The sequence below is a fragment of the Cheilinus undulatus genome, linkage group 5 (genome assembly GCF_018320785.1).
Source record: "Cheilinus undulatus linkage group 5, ASM1832078v1, whole genome shotgun sequence".
NCBI lineage: Eukaryota > Metazoa > Chordata > Actinopteri > Labriformes > Labridae > Cheilinus > Cheilinus undulatus.
In genome coordinates this window covers 37,243,274-37,266,789 of record NC_054869.1, presented here as the reverse complement: position 1 = coordinate 37,266,789, position 23,516 = coordinate 37,243,274, and the positions used below count along the sequence as shown (strand labels likewise).

At 40.7% G+C, this 23,516-nt stretch overlaps 2 protein-coding genes across 10 annotated transcripts in view; one reads left to right on the top strand and one right to left on the bottom strand.

Annotated features, from left to right (window-relative positions):
• rnf180a (ring finger protein 180a) overlaps positions 1-23,516 on the bottom strand; it is a 60,571-nt gene that overhangs the window by 6,302 nt on the left and 30,753 nt on the right. The window contains exon 8 of one of the 9 annotated variants that reach the window (XR_005991875.1): positions 16,991-17,154. The exons of 7 other annotated variants lie outside the window; for them this stretch is intronic. The gene's annotated coding sequence lies outside the window, so the exon portion shown is untranslated. Of the gene's footprint in view, positions 1-16,990; positions 17,155-23,516 lie in introns of those variants that run through there. One more of the 9 variants, XR_005991874.1, reaches the window with a different exon arrangement.
• On the top strand, positions 15,503-16,833 carry htr1aa (5-hydroxytryptamine (serotonin) receptor 1A a). Its single transcript, XM_041786658.1, has one exon. It carries the CDS (start codon positions 15,503-15,505, stop codon positions 16,784-16,786), a length of 1,284 nt encoding a protein of 427 aa, XP_041642592.1. The 3' UTR covers positions 16,787-16,833.

The window sequence follows — 23,516 nt, the reverse complement described above, 5'->3', positions numbered from 1 at the left end:
TACGTAGTTTTACTGCTCATAACCACCTTCATCTCTCCAGGATTTCACTCACGTTTCCTTGCTTTTAAAGTTTTGCTGTAACACACAGCAGGTCGAGGATTTCAGTCGTCCTCCATGTTTGTTTCCCTTCTGAAGTCAGGTTTGGTCACACATGTTTCTGAGAGACTTAGTGTGGGGAATCCACAGACAGCAGATTTGAGGTCTCACAGTCTGGCTGAGTCATCTAGTGTGAGCTCTCAGAGAGTAACAGGATGAAAAAACATTTGAATCTGTCCTTATTTTTGTGATGTCCCTTTTAAAAAATCCTTGAAGATCTGAAAGTCATCTGCTAAGTGGCCAGCTTTAAACATGTACAGGACAGGATCAGCAAAGAGGTAAGGGGCATAGCATTGCATACAGGAGTCCCTTGAACCAATGCAAACCAAAAGTTCTCCATGAAAAAGACTGAAATAATTACTGTTGCCTCTCAGTGACCTACAAAAGCAAACTAGGCCACCAGCACAAAGACTGACTGTTTTAAAAGTTATTTTTAAAGTGTGTAAATGCTGCCGTAGGACAAGTGTCAGATGATTAACAACACACTAAAGAAACTGCCTTTTTTCTTATTTTAAACTACATTTTCCAAAGTAAATCATTACAATATGTGATATGCTTGACTGTTGATAACAGGATAAGACTTGTCAAAAACAAATAAATAGAATTAAGAAACAGTGTCAACATATGCAGGCAATGTGCAGCTTTGACTAAGCAGAGCACCAAAATCAACACAAGTAGGAGATTTGATTTAATCCCACATTTGGGCAGAGGGACAGATTACAGCATATTTATTCAGCAGCTCCTAAACACATACTACGGATCTACTAATGGATCTGTCTCATTTGTCCTGTTGAACAAAGCACATTATAAAAAGTGATGAAGTTCAATCTTCTTCTCTAGAATCTGAACTTGTGATAACCCGAGAAAACACCTCAGACAGTCACATTAAAAACAACAAAAATCATACATTACTACTACAAGATGTCAACACGTCATCCAGTAATAAATAAGAGTGAAAATGTCCTCTCTCACTCTCCTCCTGAGATCCCATTTAAGACACTCACGTCTGTCACACACCTTATTCAGAGAGTGTAAATGTCTTTGACAGCCATCTGCATGCTGTAATCATATGTGTGAGGACATGAGGGTGTCAGGTGTGATTTCTGTAGAATGAAATGTCTCCTTTCCTACATTTTCTCACTTCTTACCGTAAAGTGTAATCACTGTGATCTGACCCCGATGCTGCCCCCAAACTTCATTCATTTTACAGGAAACAGAGGCGAGTATCTCTTTGGGCACAGAACTGCTATTTTTAAGCAAAAGATCACAAGACTGACGCATGCATTCACAACTTTGGAATTTCAGAGTGTTTTTATGCTGATGCAGAGGTGGAAAAAGTACCAGACTATTACACACAAGAAGAAGATTTACTAGAATTACTGATCCATAAGTACTCAAGTAAAAGTAAAAGGTATGACATTTAAAGTTTACTCAAAGTGCTGAGTAGCTACTTTTCATACCCAAGGGGCTTTCACAGTGAAATATGATCTTGACTTAATGTACAATGATAACAAAAGAATATGGATCTCCAGCCAGATTATTTATTTATTTATTATAAGGTGTGGCTTCTCCTAAAGTAAAATGTAAAGCTGTTTTGGGATGAAATGTGGAGTCATTCTCTCTCATGTTGTCAAAGACAAAATACTGGCAATTTTCTATTTGTTGGCAGAAAGCTTGGACCTCCTTGTTTTGGCATTTAGTGTTTTTTTTTTTTTGTTTGGTTTTTTTTTATTTTACTCAGGAATAAATACTTTTGAAAATGTAATAAAGAACAACACTTCCCTCAAAACACACCTAAGTAAAACACTGGTGGACTCAGAGGGGGGCAGGGGAATGATCGCCTTTCTTGGTGCCCTAATGTTTAAATAAAATCCAAATAAAGTGCCCTTTCTGATGCCTTTAGGTAGAGTAACATGATGAAGTACCTCTGAAATGCCCTCTGAGTGTATAACATTTGGCAAAGTGCTTCAAGAGTGTCTTCTGAGAGGACAAATTTTGACAAAAGGCCCCTGGAGTACTCTCTGAGGGGACAAAATATGATCAATGCCCTCTTGGTGAACAAGATTTGATTAAATGTCACTGGAGAGTCCTCTGAGAGGACAAAATTTGGCATAAGGCCTCTGTAGTACTATCTGAGGGGACAAAATTGGATAACATGCCTCTGGAGTTCCATCTGGGTGGACAAAATTTGACCGAGTGCCTTCTTAATGTGGATAAAGTTTGGACTCTGAGCAAATAGAATTTGACAAAGTGCCTCTGGAGTACAATCTGAACGGACAAAGTTTGACAAAATTTGACAATGTGCCTTCTTAATGGTCCTTTATGTGGACAAAATTTGACAAAGGCCGCTGGAGTGCCCTCTCAGAGGACAAATTTGACAGTGTAACCTCTCAGTCGCCCTGTGAGTAGATGAAATCTGCTCAAGTGCCCTTTAAAGGACCCTCTGTTTAGACAAAATTTGGCAAAGAGACCCTATTTTGTTTTGAAAAAGTTTTCCATCAAGAAGTCACTGTCTGAAGAAATGTCTGCTTAGGCATGAAACCACTGAAAACAACTGAAAATGCTGTAGTATATGCCAGGCATATTAGTAGCGATGTAAGGCAGCCACAGAAATGCACCAAAAACAGAGAAGAAGCTTTTCTCTTATCCAAAACTTTGTCTTGGCTGCCTGTCTGGTTGCGCTTGGTAATGGATCTAATAGCATGTATGCTGTTGGTCATAGAGGAGCAGAAGGCACTAACACAGTCATGTAATCTACCATATTGTTGTCGGTGTTGGCAACCTTATTGTTGCACTGGTGCCCCACTGCATGCATCAGGTGCCCTTGTAACCATTTCGCCCCTGCCCCTCAAACATCCTGAGTAAAAGTAAAAATAATGATTTTCACAAACTACACAAAAAACAAGTAATCTGTGTAAAAGCAGTTCGTCATTTTCCACCCCTGTGCTGATGATGCCCTGCTCTCTGTTATTTTTAACTAGTTTGTATTCCTTCATTTCTTCATGCGTAATCCCTCAAACTTGAAGTGTCTCTACATTCTCCCTCTGAGTGGCTCTGCAACCAAATCCACCCTCAGCTTTCAATTTCCAGCTTTAACTCATATGATGAGTATAAAAACCCAATTTGAGGGAAGTATCCGGCGCTCCTTAAGTCACCCACCTGTGTCAGGAGACCCTCAGGGATCTGCGTCTATAGCTCGGCTCTCAGAAAAGCTTAAGGGGGCGCTTCAAGAGTAATTACCACTTTCTCGCCCAGGGGGAGCTCCAGGGACTTCCCTGTTGCACCAGCCTTGCCTCCCAAGGTGTGTCATTAAGAAAGAAGATAGAACACACAGCTCCCAAGTTATAACGGCCAATGAGACTCTCCGCAGGCAACATGCGTGGTAACATGGCAGCTCTGTCTTGGTTACATTGAACATAAATAGAAAATACATCCTTCTTTATCAAAGGGAAGGAATGCTTGTGATGCATAGATCGTGACTGGGAGGAAACCTCCACCTTCACCTCCATCAGATTTTACTTGCTACACCTCTAACATGAGAAATATTTGCTGTGCAAACTTAGAAGGAGTGACGTACTTGTACAGCAACATTTTCTGCAGAACTACAAGCACAAACTCCAACCACATCTCAGCTTGCATTCAGCAGCATTAGAGCAGCTGGATAATAACAGAACAACCCAGTGTTAAAGGAAGGAAGCACTTCATGTGGTAAAGTAGATGTCAACAAGGCTGGGTTTGACCCTTTGCCAGCTTAGAACTGTACACAAAAGGGCTCCAAGTTAAACAATTCTTATTACATGGGCTTAAACTACACTTTGCTATAAATAAAGCTCATGAAAAGGCAAAAAAAAAAAAAAAAAAAAAAAAATCAAATTACATAAATCTAAATTTTCTAATTTTTTTGGAGGGCTGTGTGTCCTAAAAGGTTGAAAAATAGATTAAGTTTCCTTTAAAGTATCCTGAATGACCAAATGTGTCAAATAGCCTGAATGGAAAACTGTCAAAGCTCAGTGGATTCAGTGAGTAGCCTCCAAATAAGACCAGCTGACTTAATGAATGTTCAAAGTTAAAGCAGAGGAAGAAAAGCATGCACACTCAGTAAGCAATGACGATGATAAACAACTCGACAAGTTCAATCAATGTCCTCTCAATAAAAGAGTTTATGGGACTAATAAAACCAGCAAGATTATTGACTTCACTGAGGGTTATTTAAGATGATTAATTCAGTCCTTAAAAATGTGCCTTTAGTATGGAAAACAGCTTAGCATAAAGACTGGATGTAGGAGCCAGTATGTGGATAAGGAGCTTTAAAAGCAAAAATAAAAAACTTTTTTTTTCTAAAATTCAACGGCTTTTGTTTTGGAACAGTGATTTCAAGAGAGTCACTTAAAAGAGCAACCCTGCTCTTGTTGTGTGTAATAACAGCTTGCATTTTTCTGTTAAAGTTCAATGTCATTCTTAATAACTTCAATGATGTAAATGGTGTTAAAAAAAAACTCAACACAGTTAGTAATTTACAGAGCTTTAAAAGTAACTATAAGCATATCTTTTAATTCTGGTTGAGCTGACTTAAGTCTTTATTCTAAGATGAACTAACCTGTACTAAATGCTGGAGTGGAGGTCATTTAAAAAGTCAAATTGGAAATAAACTAATTGCATTTAGTACTTTTATGAGCACATTTTTAAATCAGTACTTTTACTTCTACTTTAGCAGGTTTTAACCAGAGAAACTGCACTTTTATTCCAGTACAATACTCTTGTATTTTTTTCATCTCTGCTAACTACACAGGAGCACAGAGAGAATGTTTCCATATTACATCCCAAAATAGCTTTTGTACACAGCAAAACCTGGATATTGCAGGGTTAAACATTTCAGAGTTAATGTTTACTCTACCCATGGCTATTTCATGGGGGGGGGTTGCAGAGTATTTAGATGTGTTTTGTACAGTGATCTCTGCTGGAGTTCTTTTGCTCATGTTTCTAGCGTTTTGTTGTTGTTTTTGATCACACATTTGCACCATGAGTGAAATTATCCACCGAGTTAGAGTTCCCGCTTGTGATTTTAGGTGTTCATAAAGGATGCATTGTGCAAAGTCTTTATTAGTATTTATTACTTTGCTGTGAGTTTGGAGATGGAGACCCATCTTGATACAGATTTACAAGTTACAACATTTTCTACACCACTGAACCAGTTCAGGGTCACTGGAGTTCTCTAAGCCTATCCAAGCTGTCATTTGGCAAGAGGCCAGTCAATCACAGGGCTGACATATAGACAAACAACCAGGCATGCTCACACACCTAACAAGCATGTTTTTGGTGGTGGGAGGAAGCCAGAACACCCAGAGAGAATCCACACATGTATGGGGAGAACGTGAACTCATGCAGCCCACTACGGCTCTATCACCTTGTGAAATATTTACCAATTCTAAAAGTGTATTTTAACTACAATGTGGACCAATAAAGACACATCTAAAGTGTTACATTTAACTCTATTTGAATTGAATAGCAATATTGCTGTGTTTTCTACTTTATTATGCAGGAGCAATCCCAAGTTACTACCTGGTGTACGTAGGTGGAAAGGTCATGTGAGCCCATGACCACCAGAGCTACTGTTGCCATGAGTGGGAGTTGTTGACAACACTACTTCAGGACATTTCTGGTTGAGGACAGCAGCTCACAGAAGCCTGCAGTCTGCATCTCTCCCCATCCAGAGTTCCCTGTCTTTCTGAACGCCAGTGTGTTACAGACTTTCTTGAACTTTCTGAAGATAAATTGGAGAAACTAACCCTGACCAGAAGAGCTGAATGGAAATGTGTCACCCAAGGAAGTTTATGGCTATCGCTTTATTCTTCTAATAGTTGATATTTAGACAAGTGACAGTTGGCATGATATGCTTTTATAAAAACAATGTATCAGCTGTTGAAGTGGAAAAATAAGCTGAAATAACTAGTTTTAGATTAGTTACTTGTTGTTTCCTCTGAGTACCTGGAGAACCCAGCCATGTACAGCGAGAACAGACAAAGTCTTCTGTCTGAGAGGGATTCAAACCAGGAACCTTCCTGCTGTCAGGCGACAGGGCTTAACACTGCACCACTGAATAGTAAAGACAAACATTAAAACAAAAAGCAATTGACAGCACAGACAAAGATGAGAATCACTGGTTTGAAGTTTGAAAGCAAATGCCATAAACTTGCATTGAAAGCACTAGGGAAACTACTCCCAATGATAAAAAAAAACACTGCAGGTCAAATCCTTTCTCAAAAGTGGTCCCAGGCTTATTTTCTCCCTATTATTGAACTCATCAGTGGTGTGCAGTGCAGGTAATTGGTAAGAGGGATTTGCAAAAGTAAGTTGACTTTAATTTGCACCACTAAAAGACAATTAACTTAAACTTGTGTGACAAGTTGAAATGCATTTTAAACCTTGCAATCTGTCCTCATGGTGGATAATAATCCTTATTCACTGACAGAAATAATCCACTTTAATCCACTTCATTAAAAAGGACACAATTTTATCTGCAGGAACCAGACAATCCATGCACTACATATCTACATCACTGCAGAAGATTACGTCCAAACCCCCTAAAAAGGAGAGAAGAATATCTTAATTTTAAACAATATAATCAGCAGGGGGGTTATAATTAGGAAATGGATACTCTCTGTTTCAAAGCAGCTAATTCTATCTCTAAGAATAATTTTAATCTGCCAGTCTGTTGATCTGCAGCAGCCAGTCAAAACTGAATCTGCTCTTTTGTGTGGCTGGTTTGAAGAGCTCTCTGCCTGAGTCTCATCATGCAACTAATTCACATGTAACCCCTCTTTAAACTGCACAGACAATGGCTATTGAGATTAGCTGGCTGTTGATAGGGCTGTCGAGAGACAGACTGTAGATGCAATGAATAGACATACATGCAGATACAGAATAATCTACACATTTAACTGCACGGAGTTCCACAAAGTGGACACAATAGTTAGTCTCGTATTGTTAGCTAACATCTTGGGGGAAATCAGGTGACAGAAGGATTTAGAGACAAAAGAGCTCAAGACACATAGGCACCTGGATTTGATTGAAGGGAGTTTGATAACTGACAGGTAACTGGGTATTCAAACTTAACAATACTGTTTTCCTGACCCAGTTATGATGACTTAAGGGATGTAGCTTTTAGGAAAATGTCTACCATTCATGTTTATTTTTCTTTTTTTCTGGTTAATCAAATCATCCAATGAGAAAATCTTGAAAACAAAAACAGGTGCTCTTAAACTCTAGGTGATGCAGAGTACCCTTTAAGATGAAAAGTATCTGAGCTTGGAGGGAGGCTACAGGGATACCCTCAAGCTCTCTCACTAAAGCCATATAGATTGTTGTTTTTATGATATGACACTTTGGCACCATGAGTGAAGTTATCCACTGAGTTAGAGTTGCCGCCTGTGACTTTAGGTGGTCCTAATAGACCCATAATGCATATTCTTCATCGGTGTGCATTGCCCTGATATGAGGTTGACTCTGTTTGTTCTTGCTGGTGGAGAACCACCATATCAAGAGGTTTTTCAGCTCTGTCATACTGTAAAAATTTAAACAACTTTAAAGGTGTAGTTCAACTATGTGTGGTGTGGACTGATATGTACACGTTTAAAGTCTTAAATTTAACTTTATATTAGCTTAATTTACACTGTCAATTTAGTTGTTTAATTCACTTTAATAAAAAGGTGTGACTTTATCTAGACAACCTGGTAGGTGACCTATTTTCTTTTTGTTCTTGCCAATAAGGAAAGATCATATTTTATTGTACAACTCCTCAGTAGCTACGCAGTACTTAAAATAAACTTTAAATTAAATACTTTTTACTTTTACTTGATTAGATCTCTGGACCAGCACTTTTTCTCTTAAGTAAATTTTAACCAGAGTGACAGCACTTTTACTTATGTACTTTTTCCCCATTTCACTTTGGTTCAGCACAGATGTTGTAGATTTGAGCTTTGAAGGACGCTTTTGCCTGATAGTCTGACAAATCTCGCTGCTTCATAAGGTTACCTCAGCTGCACTTATGAAGGAAACTGGCCCCTATCCAGTAACCAGACCTATTTCCAGACTTGGCCCAACTGGGACTTGAACCGACAGCCCACAGTTTCCCAACTCATGTGAATAACTGCTGCCCGTATTCAGGACAGTCTACTCCTGAAATCTTCCTGAATGGCTTTTTGTCTTGTTGGACGGGGGCATAGTGAGGCAAGATACTGTACGAAGTAATCAAGACATTAAGGTTACATCCTATCCAAGACCGTCAACAGTGTTGAACACCAATGTGGCTATTTTTGCTTTTATATCAATGCTATGTGTAATGGGATATAGTCAAAGTATCAACAAAAAAGGGAAAATAACATGCTGGTGAGCTGAAAAGAGTATAAAGCAGCTTCATTGTGTATGTGAAGACTCAAAAAGAGGAAAAAAGTAATGCACTTAGTGGATCTTCCTGAATATTACTGCTGTGTTTGCACATCAGTTCACCCTTAATTCTCTTGGAAATTGTACAAAGGAGCTGGCAGGAAAAGTTGGGGTGAAAAATTCATCTATTTTTGTTCCCACATGCAGCTCATTCCTAACATTTCCTGACATTTCCAGGAGTTTTTTTGCATGTGCCAAAGAGCTACTGCAATGAAACTGGATCAAAATGGTAATTGCAGTTAGTTGCTAAGTCACCATAAAAAATCTAATAATATACACTGTTTTGTGACTCCTCTTTTAACAAAGATATAGAACACCCTGGCCTAAATCTAAGCTTAAATGACTAATTAAACATTAGGGGAAAGTAAACTGATGTCAGCACCCATTATTGTGTTAAATTACAGGATAACTTTGTCACTCACCTGTCTGTTGTCCTGCAGCTGACTCTGTCTCCACCTCTCCCGTCTCCTCTGCCTCCTCCTCAGACATTTCATCCTGTTCTTCTCTCTTTTACTCATCCTTCTCTCCCCAAAAGGAACACACGGTTGCACTGCTACTGAGGCCACAGTTTGACTCATCATTTCCGTCGCACCGCTGCCTCCTGCAACTCCATCTTCAACATCCTCCTCTTCTTCGTCCTCCTCTTCTTCTCCTATTTCTGAGCTCGTCACAGAAGGGTTTGGTGTTCGAGTCAGGTTCCTTGGCTGGGATCTTCTGGTTGCGGCTCCTGATCTCACGTCCACCCAGAATGGATCCGGCTCTCTGGATGAGCTGGAGGGGTAGCGGTGGAGTTCTCCTGCTGTCCTGGATGTAAATCTTTGAGGGGTTGAAGGTGTGGATCTGGTTGGGATTGGAGACTGTAGGAGAGGAGAAGACCTCACGGCTAGCCAAGGGGGTTGAGGGTTCAGACTTGTAAGTCGAGGATGCATGATGCCGTTTGATCCTTCTCCAGCTTCTGCAGTGCTGTTTAAGGCATCAGAGTTACTGCTCGACAGACTTTCAGTGCTTCCCTCTCTGTCGTGGTCTCCGTTGACATGTTTCTCAAGTCTTCCAGTCTTTCTCTGCCTTAGTCTCCCTTGTTCTACACTTTCTGCAACATGTCCAACATTTTGATGCTCCTCGTCCCTGTCTTGGCTTCCCTCTCTCCGTCGTCCTCCATTGTCCCTGCTGCAGGTTTTTCTGTGTGCCTTCCTCCCTGGCAGTGCCGGTCTCACCAGCTGCTCCACAATGCTCGACCTTCCCTCCCCGGCTATATCTACTGATTGTATTCCCTTTAGATGGCAGCTATTAGTTTGTCCTTCAGCAGCATCCTCAGATTCAGGACAGCCAACATTGCTTGCCCCAGGGGATCCACCAGGGGAGCTCATATTGACCCTTTACACAGAAGGGGTCAGCGAGGAACATCCAATGTTACTTCAACCAGCTAGCCTGGTCTTTCCTTTCTCATCTTCCCCCCTAAGCCATGTCTTTTCCTCCCTCTCCTTCTGGATGAAGAGTTTAAACCTTTATTTAAGCTCCACAGGGACTGTTCCAGTGTAGAGGAGGTGAGCAGCGTAGCCCTCTGCCATGAATCAATCCCCTGTCAGCCCCCCCTGGGTTATTCCACACTGCTGACAAAGTCAAAGTCCCTCTGTTGAGCCCCATCACAATAGGTGCACTGTTCACGGCCTCACTATTGTCCTGCGTGACCTATAGAAAACACACTGCCATGCAACCACTGAGCGCACAAAAATGAGGTGAAAAAACCAGAGTCACCCTTTTTCTCTCATGGCCAGTCCCATGGTGTCAGCTTTTCTAGTGTGTTTTATAATCAAAGACTGATGGCTAAGATTTCTGAGACTCCTTAGTCAAAGAAATGTGATATTTGGTGTTTAATTCCTCTGTGTAGATTTGCACTCTTGTTTTGTGTGAAAAGTTTTACTTTTGGCACCAGTACACTAGTTATTCTGGTAACAACATTAGCATACTAGGTCTCTCACAGCCACTGCTGTAGTAATAAGCACCAAACATGCACAGGGACGGCACGGACTGACTGAAATATACGTGTGAATATGATGATAAATGCACCTGATATCAACAGATGCATATTGGGTCTGCCACAGCCACTCTGGTTGTAATAAGCTCCAAAAATGTTTGTTGATAAGACCTTTTCTGTTATAATATTGATGATAACAGCTTACAGCTCATGAAAATCAAAAATCCGCTATCTCTACAAATGAGAATATCACAAACACTAGTCCAAAAAAGGATTATAGTACGAAAACAATGCTCATTTATGCATTCAGTAGTTGATTGGAGCCCCTTTTACATAAATTACTGCATCAATGCAATGTGGCATGGTGCCAATCAGTCCGTGGCACTGCTGGGGTGTTGTGAAGCCCAGGTTGCTCTGATAGCAGCCTTCGGGTCGTCTGTATTGCTGAGTCTGGTGTCGCTCATCTTCCTCTTGACATTTCCCCAGAGATCATCTATGGGGTTCAGGTGAGGTGAGCTGGCTGGCCAATCAAACACAGCTATACCATGGTCAGCAAACCAGTTTCTGGTAGTTCTCACTTCATTGTAGGCAGGTGCCAAATCCTGCTTGAGAAGGAAATCAATTCCTCCATAAAGCTGCTCAGCAGACAGAAGCATGAAGTGATCTAAAGCCTCCTGGTAGACGGCTGATAGCATTGACTCTGGACTTGATGAAGCACAGTTGACTAACAGCAGCAGATGACGAGGCTCCCCAAACTGAAAACACTGGACTTCAAGCCCCCTGGATCCTGTGCCTCTCTGATCATCCTCCAGACTCTGGGACCTTGATTTCCAAATGAAAAACAGAACTGACTTTTATCTGAAAACAGGACTTTTGACCACTGAGCAACAGTCCAGTTCTTTTTCTCTTTAGCCCAGGTGAAACACTTATAACATTGTCGGTGGTTCAGAAGTGGCTGGACACCAGGAACAGGACACTTGTAGTTCATTTCCTGGGTCCATCTGTTTTGTTTGAGAAACTTCTGAAGGCTGTGCTCATCCCTGTTGCTTGTGTTCCTTTTCTTACCACAATTTTCTCTTCCGAGCAACTTTCCATGAATCTGCTTTGATACGGCCTCTGAGAACAGCCTGCTCTTTTAGCCGTGACCTTCTGTGGCTTACCCTCCTCTTGGAGGGAGTCAGTTATTGTCGTCTAAAGAAATGTGAAGTCAGCAGTCTTCCCCATGCCTGTGATTGTGTACTGTACGGTCTCAGCCTGTGCAGCTGGGTTCCTGCATTGCCTGGGTTCCTATTGTTCCTATTGTTTTATGGTACTTGGTGTCTGTGTCTTGCCTGCATCCTGATGATGTACATGATGTCTTAGTTGTGTAGAATGGCTTCATGTCTGCACTCTGATTGATATCTGTGATGTCTTGGTTTGCATGGCTTCACATGACATCTAGGTTTTGATGTATATTGATCTTGATGAATAACTATCTCATCCATATTCCTGTTTAGTTTCTTTAAATGTATGGATTCTGCTGATGTTGTCTGCATGTCACATTCTGTCTTCTTATCTTTTCTTTGGGTTGTTGCTTTGTTCTTCTGCTTGCTTCTGCACTTGTCAAAGTACTTTGTAAACCCATGTTTTTAAAAGTGCTATACAAATAAAGTTATTACTATTGTTATTATTATTACTGAAACAAATATGCACTTTTATGAACATTAATGCTTCTTGTCATGTGTGATTTATGGGCATGTATGGTTGTCACTCACCCAGCTCCAGGAACAGCTTCTCTCTTTGCAGTACATATAAAAAAAAATCTGCAAAAGGTAATTCCAAAACTGTTGGTACATTGAGGAAAAATGAAGGTAAAAACAGAATACAGGGATTTGCAAACCCTCTTCAACCCATAGTTTATGAACAACGTTCCTCAATGTGCAAATGCAAGGAATTTGGAGATTTTACCATCTAGAGTCCATGATATCATCAAAAGATTCAGAGATTCTGGTAAAAAATCTCTGCACAAAAGGGACAAGGCTGAAAACCAACAATAAATTCCTGTTACCTTTGATTATTCAGGCAGCACTGCCTTTAATAAACCGGCAGAATTCTGGGGGGACTATTGCTGCCATCGGGCCAAAACCTTGTATCTCCATTTTTCATGATTTTTCTTTTCATAAATCAGTGTTATTACTCATCCTTCATATCTGTCGGTAGGTTTTAATAGATTTTAAATCAATAAAAATCGTCAAAAAGATTCTAGCTATGATTATCCACTGTTAAATAATTTGATGAATACAGCCTCTTTTTTCACTCCCTGAAAGAAAGGAGATAGGAGGTTTTGGCCAGACACCAGCGATGTCTGTGGGCTTGGGAACACTTGGAAAATTAAGGCCAGTTACCGTAACTCAGTATGTCATTGCATCACAAACGTAAGTTAAAACTCTGCATCCAGAAGAAAAGCCATGTACCAACAACATCTAGGAGAACCTGGACTTCTCTGAGCCGGAGCTCATCTGAGATGGACCGATCCAAAGTGGGAAAAGTGCAGTTGTCTGATGAGTCCTCATTTCAATTGTTTGCATGAGTAAGATAAGATAAGATAGACTTTAATGTCCCCGTAGGGAAATTTATCCTGGACTCTGTCCCACAGCTACAAAATCCATAAATACGTCCATAAAGATCATACACATAACATTACATCCTGTCGCAGCAGCATATCAATCTAACAACTTTCTACATCTACATAAAAAGCAAACATCTGGCAGCAATGGCATATTGCACAATCTCTTGGCACATCTTACATCACCTGTTGTTCAGAAATTTAATGGACATGGGCACAAATGAATGTTTGTTATGGTTCAGTCTGGTCTGAGGGACCCTAAATCTTCTTCCTGAGGGTAAGAGCTGAAACTCAGAGTGGAGAATGTGGGTTGGATCAGAAACACCTTTCTGCGCCTGTCTAACAACAGACTGTTCAGAAAGTGTTTGAAGAGATGGGTGCTTTTTGACACCCATGATTTTCATAGTAGTCTGCACAAGATGAGTTATCTGTGATTTTAACTGAACAGATAAATGACCATACCAGGCTTTTATTCCGTATCTGATTATGATTTAAAGGACAGCAGAATATAACAACATTAACTTCTGCTGAACTCCAAATACTCTAAGTCTGCGTAAAAAATAGATTTGCTGTTGCAGTCTTGAGCACAGGCTCTCAACATGGGTCCTCCAGCTGAGCGTATTGTCAATATGACCCCCCAGGTACTTGTATGAGCAGTCCTGTGGGATGGGTTCACCTCGGATGACCACAGTAACAGCCATTGGGTGCGCCAGGCAAAAGAGGAAACGGACCACTGTTATACACACAAAGTTCAAAAGCTAGCATCTGTGGTGGTGTGTGGGTGTATTTGTGCCTATGGCATGGGTAACTTGCACATCTGTGAAGCCACCATTACTACTGAGAGGTAGTAATGTGCTTCAGTCTAGGTGGGGAGGTCCCTTCTTATTTCAGGGAGACAATTGAAGGCCACATTCTGCGCTGATTACAAAAACATGGCTTTGCAGTGAAAGAGTGTTGGTACTAGACTCTCAGTAAGAATATGAATTGTGCATTATGATGCACAAAATACAACAAAGGCTACTCTGCACTGCTGAACAATTCAGATGCACATCAAGTAACAACGGGAAAGAATTCTTCTTTAATACTTAAACTATTACTATCTGATACCATAAAACTAACAGTGATCCTGTCCCAACTTTTTTGGAATATGATACAGTCATCAAAACTTGAAAAAAAAAGTTGATGAGTTTGAACATGAAATATCTTGTCTTTGTGCTGTATTGAATTGAAAACAGATTGGAATGATTTCAAATCACTGTATTCTGTTTTTATTCACATCGCAAAAGTTCCATCATTTTTGCAACTGGGGTTTGTAAATCTCGAACAATAATTTTCCTTTGGATTTCATTTCTCTCAAACGTCAGACTATGTTAATGGAAAACTTGAACCAAGCTCTCTCTCCATCCTGGAAGGGAGTTTGTTTTCCCTCACCAGCTGTTTTTTATTTTAGGATGTTTTCTGACTCATGGCTGGCATTAAAAGTTAAACCCAAAAAAAACTTGAACATAAGGCAATATAATAATTGTTTGCTTGGAATCGTTCCCTCATCTAATATATAATTTTCTTTTAGCCTCTTCAACCCTCTCCCTCTGCAGCCCAAGCTCTCCCATGTTCCTCTCTTCCTTCCCACAGTAGCTGCCCTCTCTTTAAACTCACTCACTGCTGTGATTTGATGCAGTAGCCTCTGTGAACGGCAGATGGCAGCAGCTCTCCTCTCTGTGCTGAGGAGGAGCTGTCCCTGGTCCTGAAACTGTCCTATGCGCTCTCCTGGCTCTGAGAATCTCTCTACTTGGCTTGTATTCTTAAGGTATTTTGAGTTGAGTGTAAAAACACCTTATAATAAAGATTCTGCAACAAAATAAGGTTAAGAAGACGATGATTTAAAAAAAAATTTCAACTTTTTTGTATGTGGTTTCTTGGTGTTGTGGTAAAAAAAAAAGTTTCAAGTGTTGATCCACTAAAAGTGGCGTTCAGTGTGCCCAAAGTACAAAAGTGAACGAAAAAGAAGGAGAAGGAGTAGCTGTGCGCCCTCCTCGGCTGTCTCAAGTGAAAAACGGAGCACTGAGGAGAGCAGAGGCACAAAACTCCAGGGCGACCTCCACACGGTCTGACGTACTCGAAGCTGCTCGTATAAATGAATTCACGTCGTCACCAAGCTCAGATGATTCGCAGTACCAGTGAGCGCACCCGGCTTTCAACACTCACAACCCCACTCACGCACACTCACTCACACACACGTCTGCGTCATGCGTCCTGAGAGCGACGGCACGAACACGGTAACTCCGATGGATGCCGGTGAAACGCACAGCGGCAGCAGCAGCAGTCTGAGAGGCTGACTGTGTCCTGCTTTACCGGGAAAGTTGCGCTCCGAGTGTGGTCGCATTATGGATTTTATAACCACGAGCAGCAACGACAGCAACGCCACCAGCGGTTACCCTGACGGGTCGGACGTTGTGGGCGACTGGGGCGCGGGTGACAATGGCACGGGGTCTCGCGCCTTGCCAGATGTGGAGCTGAGTTACCAGATTATCACCTCCCTGCTCCTAGGGGCCCTCATCCTTTGCTCCATATTTGGAAACGCGTGCGTCGTGGCAGCCATCGCCCTGGAGAGATCTCTCCAGAATGTGGCCAACTATCTGATTGGGTCTTTGGCCGTCACAGACCTCATGGTATCGGTGCTGGTGTTGCCAATGGCGGCCCTTTACCAAGTTTTAAACAAGTGGACACTAGGGCAGGAGATATGTGACTTGTTTATCTCTCTGGATGTACTCTGTTGCACTTCATCCATCCTGCATCTGTGCGCAATAGCTTTGGACAGGTACTGGGCCATAACAGACCCCATAGACTATGTAAATAAACGGACACCGAGGCGAGCTGCGGTCCTGATAAGCGTCACCTGGCTGATTGGTTTCTCCATCTCAATTCCGCCTATGTTAGGCTGGAGAAGCGCCGAAGACAGGGCGAATCCAGACGCATGCATCATCAGCCAGGACCCGGGATATACCATCTACTCCACATTTGGAGCTTTTTACATCCCTCTCATCCTCATGCTGGTCCTGTACGGGAGGATATTCAAAGCTGCTCGCTTCCGGATCCGAAAGACGGTGAAAAAAACCGAGACTTCAAAAGTGTCTGACAAGTGCTTGAGTGTGTCTCCGGCCATCTTCCATAAGAAAACAAACGGCGAGGCAGGGGGCAAAGGTTGGAAGCGCGGAGACGACTCCAAACACGGCTCTCCGTGCGTAAACGGCGCAGCGAGGCACGGAGAAGAAGGGGAGTCACTAGAAATCATAGAAGTTAACAGCAACTCCAAGACGCACCTGCCTCTGCCCAACACTCCTCAGTCCTCATCACATGGCTACGAAAACATGAATGAGAAGAACTCGGGCGCGAAGAGGAAGATTGCGCTTGCAAGGGAGCGTAAAACAGTGAAAACACTCGGCATCATCATGGGAACTTTTATCTTCTGCTGGCTGCCGTTTTTCATCGTGGCGCTCGTGCTGCCTTTCTGTGCAGAGAGCTGCTACATGCCGGACTGGCTGGGCGCTGTCATAAACTGGTTGGGCTACTCCAACTCTCTCCTCAACCCCATCATATATGCCTACTTCAACAAAGACTTCCAAAGTGCTTTCAAGAAGATTATAAGATGCAAATTCCACAGACATTAACCAAAACAAGGCGGGAAAATGTCAAGTGGTTATAACCGGACAGCTGGAAATGTTCTCTGACCTTATGGAACAGCAAAAATTATCATCCAGACTTTCTTCAGGGACAGTCTCCTTTCGGGGTGTGTTCAAAAAGACCGTGTAAAAAAAACCCAGAAAACCCGGGGTCACTGATAAATGAGACACAAAACAGGAACTTTCGCTCTTAATGTACAAGCTCATGTTTATTCAGTGTTGTAGCTACAGTATTTAGCCTTTACGCGACGGCAGCCATCGTTGTGTCACCATGCAAGACGTGTCGTGCTGATTCCATGCATTTTACCACGAGGCACGCGGGGGGTTGCGTCCAATACGTCATGAGCTTTGTAGCACTGAAACAATAAAAGCAATCAAAGTTTGTCATTAAGAAAAAAATGAGTCGATTTTTGCCTAGAGGATAAATAATGAGGTAAGAATGGATCAGGGCCTGTCATGGAAGACGATCCCCTCTGATCATATATCCTCATATAGATCATGAGGAATTAACCATTTATAGGCTGATGAGCAAACAGAGCAGGGGAAGACTCATTAGTACAGGCCACAGTGATGATTATGATGATGGAGGTAGGGCTGGGCGATATGGACCAAAATGGACTGATGAGGATATGTCTCACAATTTTTTTCCTGTTTAGGGAACAGATGGTTGTCTCAATGCCAGAAGCTTTATGTGATTCTACAAAGCAAATCATATTGTTTGAATATACATGGAAACAAAATCACTAGATACCCTATTTAGGGCAATTTGGGGGTTTTGAATCATGCAAGTTGCAGGCAAATTCTTGCACATTGTCTAAACTGTACAGAAACATTACCAATGTTTTCAAATGCTGAGGTCGGAGGGTCTGAATTGCACAAATATGTTGGCAACATCTGGACACGTGTGGAACTAGAAAAGAGTGAGGGAATCCTTGATCCATCCACATTCTACCCACTTTGCCAACATATTGTGTGCAACTTGGACAGTGTGCAGGTGTTAATCAGAGCATGCTGTCCAGTCTGGGAAATTAGCACCTGTCACCAGCCAAATGCAGGTACTTTTAAGCAGCGTCAGGTGAATTTGCTCAACTTACCAACCAACCAGGGCACCACCTGCCAGAGTGATTCTGCTACAATACAAGGCATAAATTAACCCTCTTTTTTATGCTTTTTCCTACTGACTTTATAAGCAAAGCTGGGTGAAAAACCCTTCCTCCTCCCTGTGTCAAAACTGCTGTCAAATGTTTAGTACATCGCTGTAGTTCTCCACTGCAACTAGTGTCACAAGTGTCACAAGTCCAAGGTAGCCCTGGACTCATCATCATGCACAAAAAGTTACATTCTAGCATGTGTGGCACTCATAGCTTTTATTTACAGAGCCTTTGTAGGAAGCACAGCAAACATTTGCATGGTCGAGTACGTGACAAACTGGTCAAAAACAATGTCTAAAATGAGCCACAGTTTGGATTTTTAATCATCACTCATACACACTGTCTAAATTGTATGAAAGCATTGGCAATGTTTTTGCATATAAAGGTTGTCAACATTTTTCTGTTCTCTTACATGCAATACTAAATACAAAATGATCAAATCTGTAAAATTAATGATCAGTGGTATTGAAAAGTTTCAATGGCACTTAATCATTTTTTTATCCAAAAGAGAGAGAGCATGGTCTAAATTGCACAAATATCAGCAACAATTGGAGAAGTGGGTGGCAATATTTGGAAATGTGGAAACAAGAGAGCCAGGGAGCAGTTGCTTCTTGCCACTTTTCCAAATGTTGCTGATGTATTTTGTGCAATTTGGAAAGTTTGTGACCCGCGCCGCCTATACCTCACAAACTGTCTAAATTGTACAAAGGTTGTAAAAATGTTTCTATACTCTTACATACAAGGTGTTTCAAAATGATAAAAACTATCATTTTGATGACCTATGACATTTAACAGTACATAAACTCAATGATCTCCAGCTGTATTTCGAGTGAGCATGGTCTAAATTGTGCAAATGAATTGGCAACATCTGAAGAATTGTTGGAAGAACAAGGGAGCCAGGCAGCCTCGCTCCTTGTCACTTTTCCAAATGTTCCCATTGCTTTTTGTGCAATTTAGACAGTGTGCAGGAGTTTACTAGAGCTTTGGTTCCCAACCTTTTTAACACTGAGTCCCCTCTCTCCAATGACATATCGTTGTCAAAAATACACATCAATTTAAACTGTTTTCACCATTTAAAGTGGAAAAAACAGCCCAAAACACACATTTATTACCAAAAAGACTTTAGTATAAACCATTCATGTGTGTTTTATCATGATTTTAAACACACTGCTGCCTATCAAGAAAAGTGAAAGTGAAAGCGAAGGGTCAGTTGTCTACAAAATCAGGGCTGGCATTACATTAAAAGTACAATGGCTCTCAGTTCCCCCTACTTTTCCAAATGTTGCCAACATATTTTGTGCAATTTGGACAGTGCATGGGAGTTAATCATAGCATGCTGTGCATGAGGGTTTCCACTAAGAGGGTATCCATACTGCTGCCTATCCCTCAAACCTACAGCAAAATAGGAAGTAAGAGTAGATGGGAAAAATGCTACACAATTTGTAAAGTGTACAAAAACAATGGGGATGTCTTAATTATTGAAGTTGTCAAAATGTTCTATACTCACATGTTTTAAAAATGATTAAATATTTATTCTTTTAATGATAGGATGTATCAAAAAATACAGCAACTCAATGATTTCCATTCACCTAAATATGTTGGCAACATTTGGATAAGTGGTTAGCAACATGTGGAAAAGTGTTCAACCTACTTTTCTGAAAGTTGTCGATGTATTATGCAATTTTGACGGTGTGCAGGAATTAATTAGAGTAGTGCTGTGAGTGAAGTATTTCACTGAGTCAGTTTTGAACACACCAAACGCATCAATCAAACCCACATCATAGCTGAAAGTGAGAAAAGATGGGCAACTTCTCCTTAAATGGAGGCTGGTAGTACATGTAAGATACAATGGTTCTTATTTCCACCAAATGTACCAACATGCAGGAGTTTGCCAGCCATTTCTAAGCATTAAAAACAATAAATGACCTAATAGTGGGAGCCCAGGACTTCTATTTTTGTTTGAAAGTTTGAAAATCTGGTATGTAACAACCATTTATTCCCCTGCAGAGAAATGTTGAGATGTGTATAATGTGTCACCAATGATCGAAAAACTGTTGAGATGTTTGGCCCATATCCCCCAGCCCTACAATAGATCACGAGGATTTAATCAGTTACACACCAATTGTCAAACAAAGCAGGGATACTCTCATCAGTTTGCTCAGACAGGCTTCACTCATGATGACGGCGGTGGTGGTGGGCGATCAGGTTATCAGAGCACCCTGTCTGTGAGGTCTATCTCTGAATGGGTATCGAACACATCGCTGCCGATCCATCAAACCCACATCAAAGTCGAGAGTGAGTGAAGATGGGCAATTTTCTCCTAAAATGGAGGCTGGTGTTACATTTTAAGGTATAATGGCTCTCACAGTCTCATCATCTATCTCTTCTTTCTGCAGAGCTTCCCTCACCTTTTCTCCCCATCTCTCCATTGATGACTGATTACCCCCCATGTGAGTGTGGGGGGTAAAGAACAGGCTCTAAGAGAAAGATTACTGGAAAGTATCAATGTTTTTTCTAATACAGTTTCATTTCGTATTAGGGCCTACTGTGCATTAATGTTTTCAAAGACAGCTGGTTGTATCATTAAGAAAATCTGCGTGGAATTTATCAGCTCCTCACAGCACATTATCTACTGTAGAGGGCTGCTCCGAGAAGAAAATGAAGGCTGTAATGTAGAAAGAGATGCAGGAAACCTCTCTGACTGCCCTCATTTATCAAAGGAATCCACTTAACTGTAGATACAAAGATAAAAAAAGGACAGTATGAAAGAAGGAAAACAACTTTCAGGAAGAAAGACCCGGCTTCCCTCGCAAGACGGGTGACTATAAGGCCCGTGGTCATGGAAACAAGTCAAGCCATGGCTTTGTCAGTGAGAGAGGGGGGAAGTGGGCTGGGATATGAAATACAGCAGGCTGACTGAGAGGTGACACCTGTGGCATACCAACATCCTGTGGTGAAATGGTCTCATATTGATGAATGTCACAAGACATATGTTCAACTTCTATTACCACTGTACTGTTTGTTTAGGGGAAAACAGTGTGTAAATGATTTACTGCACGGTAATGCACTTATAAGCAGATAAAAAGACATTTTAAGGGCTTATTTATGGTTTGTCTTTTTATTTTACTGCAAAGATTGCACCTAAATCATCTGGTCCTTTAGAGATCATTTTAGCTTTTTAAATGGATATCAATCAAATACAATAAAATATGGAAATAAAACAAGACACACTTTAAACAACAGCAAAACAAATGTCTGAAAAAGGTGACAGCAAACAGGGTAATTATGATGATGGGAAGTCCAGCTCTTTCTAGAGATCCAGGTCATCTGGCTCAGCTCAGAAATAAGAGCCAGACTTTCAGCCTCAAATTGCTCTTCATTTAGCACCATTTTGGCTTTTTTGAATTATAAAACAACAGCAAAAAACATGGTATTTACAGAGAATCTGGCATCGAATTGACTTTTTTAATAATTTTATCAAGACCCTTTTCATACATTTTAAGACTCTAACGCGTCTTCATCTCTAACTAATTACACCAGGGGTGTCAAACTCAATCACAGCAGGGGCTGGATTCTGAATTTAGGTCTAACCTGAGGGTCAACATTTAACCATAAACTGTCGACTCATTTTCACCAGTGATAAATCATGGGCAAAAAACCTGGAAATTAAAAAAAAAGTCAAAATGAAACATTAAAAATGAAACTCTGAGATTAAAAAATTAAATGAATGAGTTCAAAAAGTCAAAACACACTATTAACAGTAAAAATAATGTTTTTATAAGTAAATATATGAGATAGGAAGACAAAATCATGAGTTTAAAAGGTCAAAATATGAGTTCAAATCATACATTTTGAGTCTAACAGGTAAAAATACAAGATTAAAAGTCAAAGTTAGGAATTTGAAGGTCAAAACATGCGATGAAATTTGAAATATTTAGTTAAAAATGTGTGATAAAAGTTAAAATTATGAGTTGAAAAGGTTAAGGTGGGAAATTTAAAATCATAGGTAATTCTGAGATGCAATATTGAAAGTATGAAATGAAAACACAATTTTTTTTTTCTCCACATTCCTGATTTTGTTGTCAGATAAATTTTTACTCTTTAGTTTTTATGACTTAATAGGATATTTTAAATCATTGAGGTTAAATTTACATTTTCATAGTGGAGGAAATCTGCAGACCTCATACTGGTCAGCCAGTTATAATAAAAATATGATATGACCTGTGGGCCAGGTATAACTACCTCAGGCTGGAATTGGCCCCTGGGCCTTGAGTTTGACACCCATGCATTACACTGGCAACATAATTATGTAAATAAACTTAGCAAACAAAGTAAGGACATTTGTGTTTGGTAGATCATTTCTTTGCTTCTTGGCAATAAATCTTATAGTGTTGGAAAATCTGTTTATTTCCCTTTTAAATGGTGCTACATTTATAGGGAACACGCATTTGTGGGATGAGCAGCAGAGCTGAGTGTGTGAGTTGCACCCATGAAAAATTTGCAGAATCTTCTCTGCCAATGCCAAACGGCTTATTTTGCTGTTGCTATTGACTCTTGTTTCGGTCCCCCCAGGTGCTACCAATCAGGTGCCTGACTGGCCTCATTGGAGGCAGTCTCAATGTACAGAGATGTCAAGATGAGATTCCACCAGTGGCAATACAATATATGCTAAGATGGCAACACTGACCCCCACAGAATGGCCTGCCAGCAGTCCTGACCTCAACCCCACTGAACACTTGTGGGATCAGCTTGGGCGTGCTGTTCGTGCCAGAGTGACCAACACAACCACATTGGCTGACTTGTGACAAATGCTGGATGAAGAATGGGATGCCATCCCACAGCAGTGTGTGACCAGGCTGGTGACCAGCATGAGGAGGAGGAGCCAGGCTGTTGTGGCTGTGCATGCTTCTTACACTTGCTACTAGCCCACATACTCAGCTCTGCTGCTCATCCCACAGATGCATGTTCCTTACAAATGTGGCATCATTTAAAAGGGAAATAAACAGGCTTTACAACATAATGTTTATTGCCAAGAAGCATTGTTACAACAAAGAAATAATCTACCAAACATACTAAACATTTCTTCTTGTGCTAAGTTTAGTTGTGCTGATAATAAGTTCAAATTTGAGAACAAAGAAACAAAACTGTGGGTAGAATTGTAATCCTAGTGTGCAAATTAAGCTTTCTGGGAGAATTTAAAGATAAGACAATGAGAGAAAAACTGATACCATGAGGTAGCCGAATGGAGGGCCATCCAAAATTGATTAAATCATCCATATTTTCCCATGTATTATCAATCGAATTGCAAGTTATCGTTACTTACTGTTTTAGTGCACAAAATGAATAACTGAAAGGATAATTAGCAGACTAATCTGTCCAGAAAAAAAAAATAGGTCAGAGTTAATGATGTTTTTGCCAGATACTGATAATAAATTACATTGGGTATATATATAAAGCCCCAGAATTGTTACGGTTATGGTAATTGTTAATTTTAATGATATGATATTTATTAAATGCAATAGATCATAAAACAATTAAAAGCCATAACCAGTTAAAAAAGTTTGTAA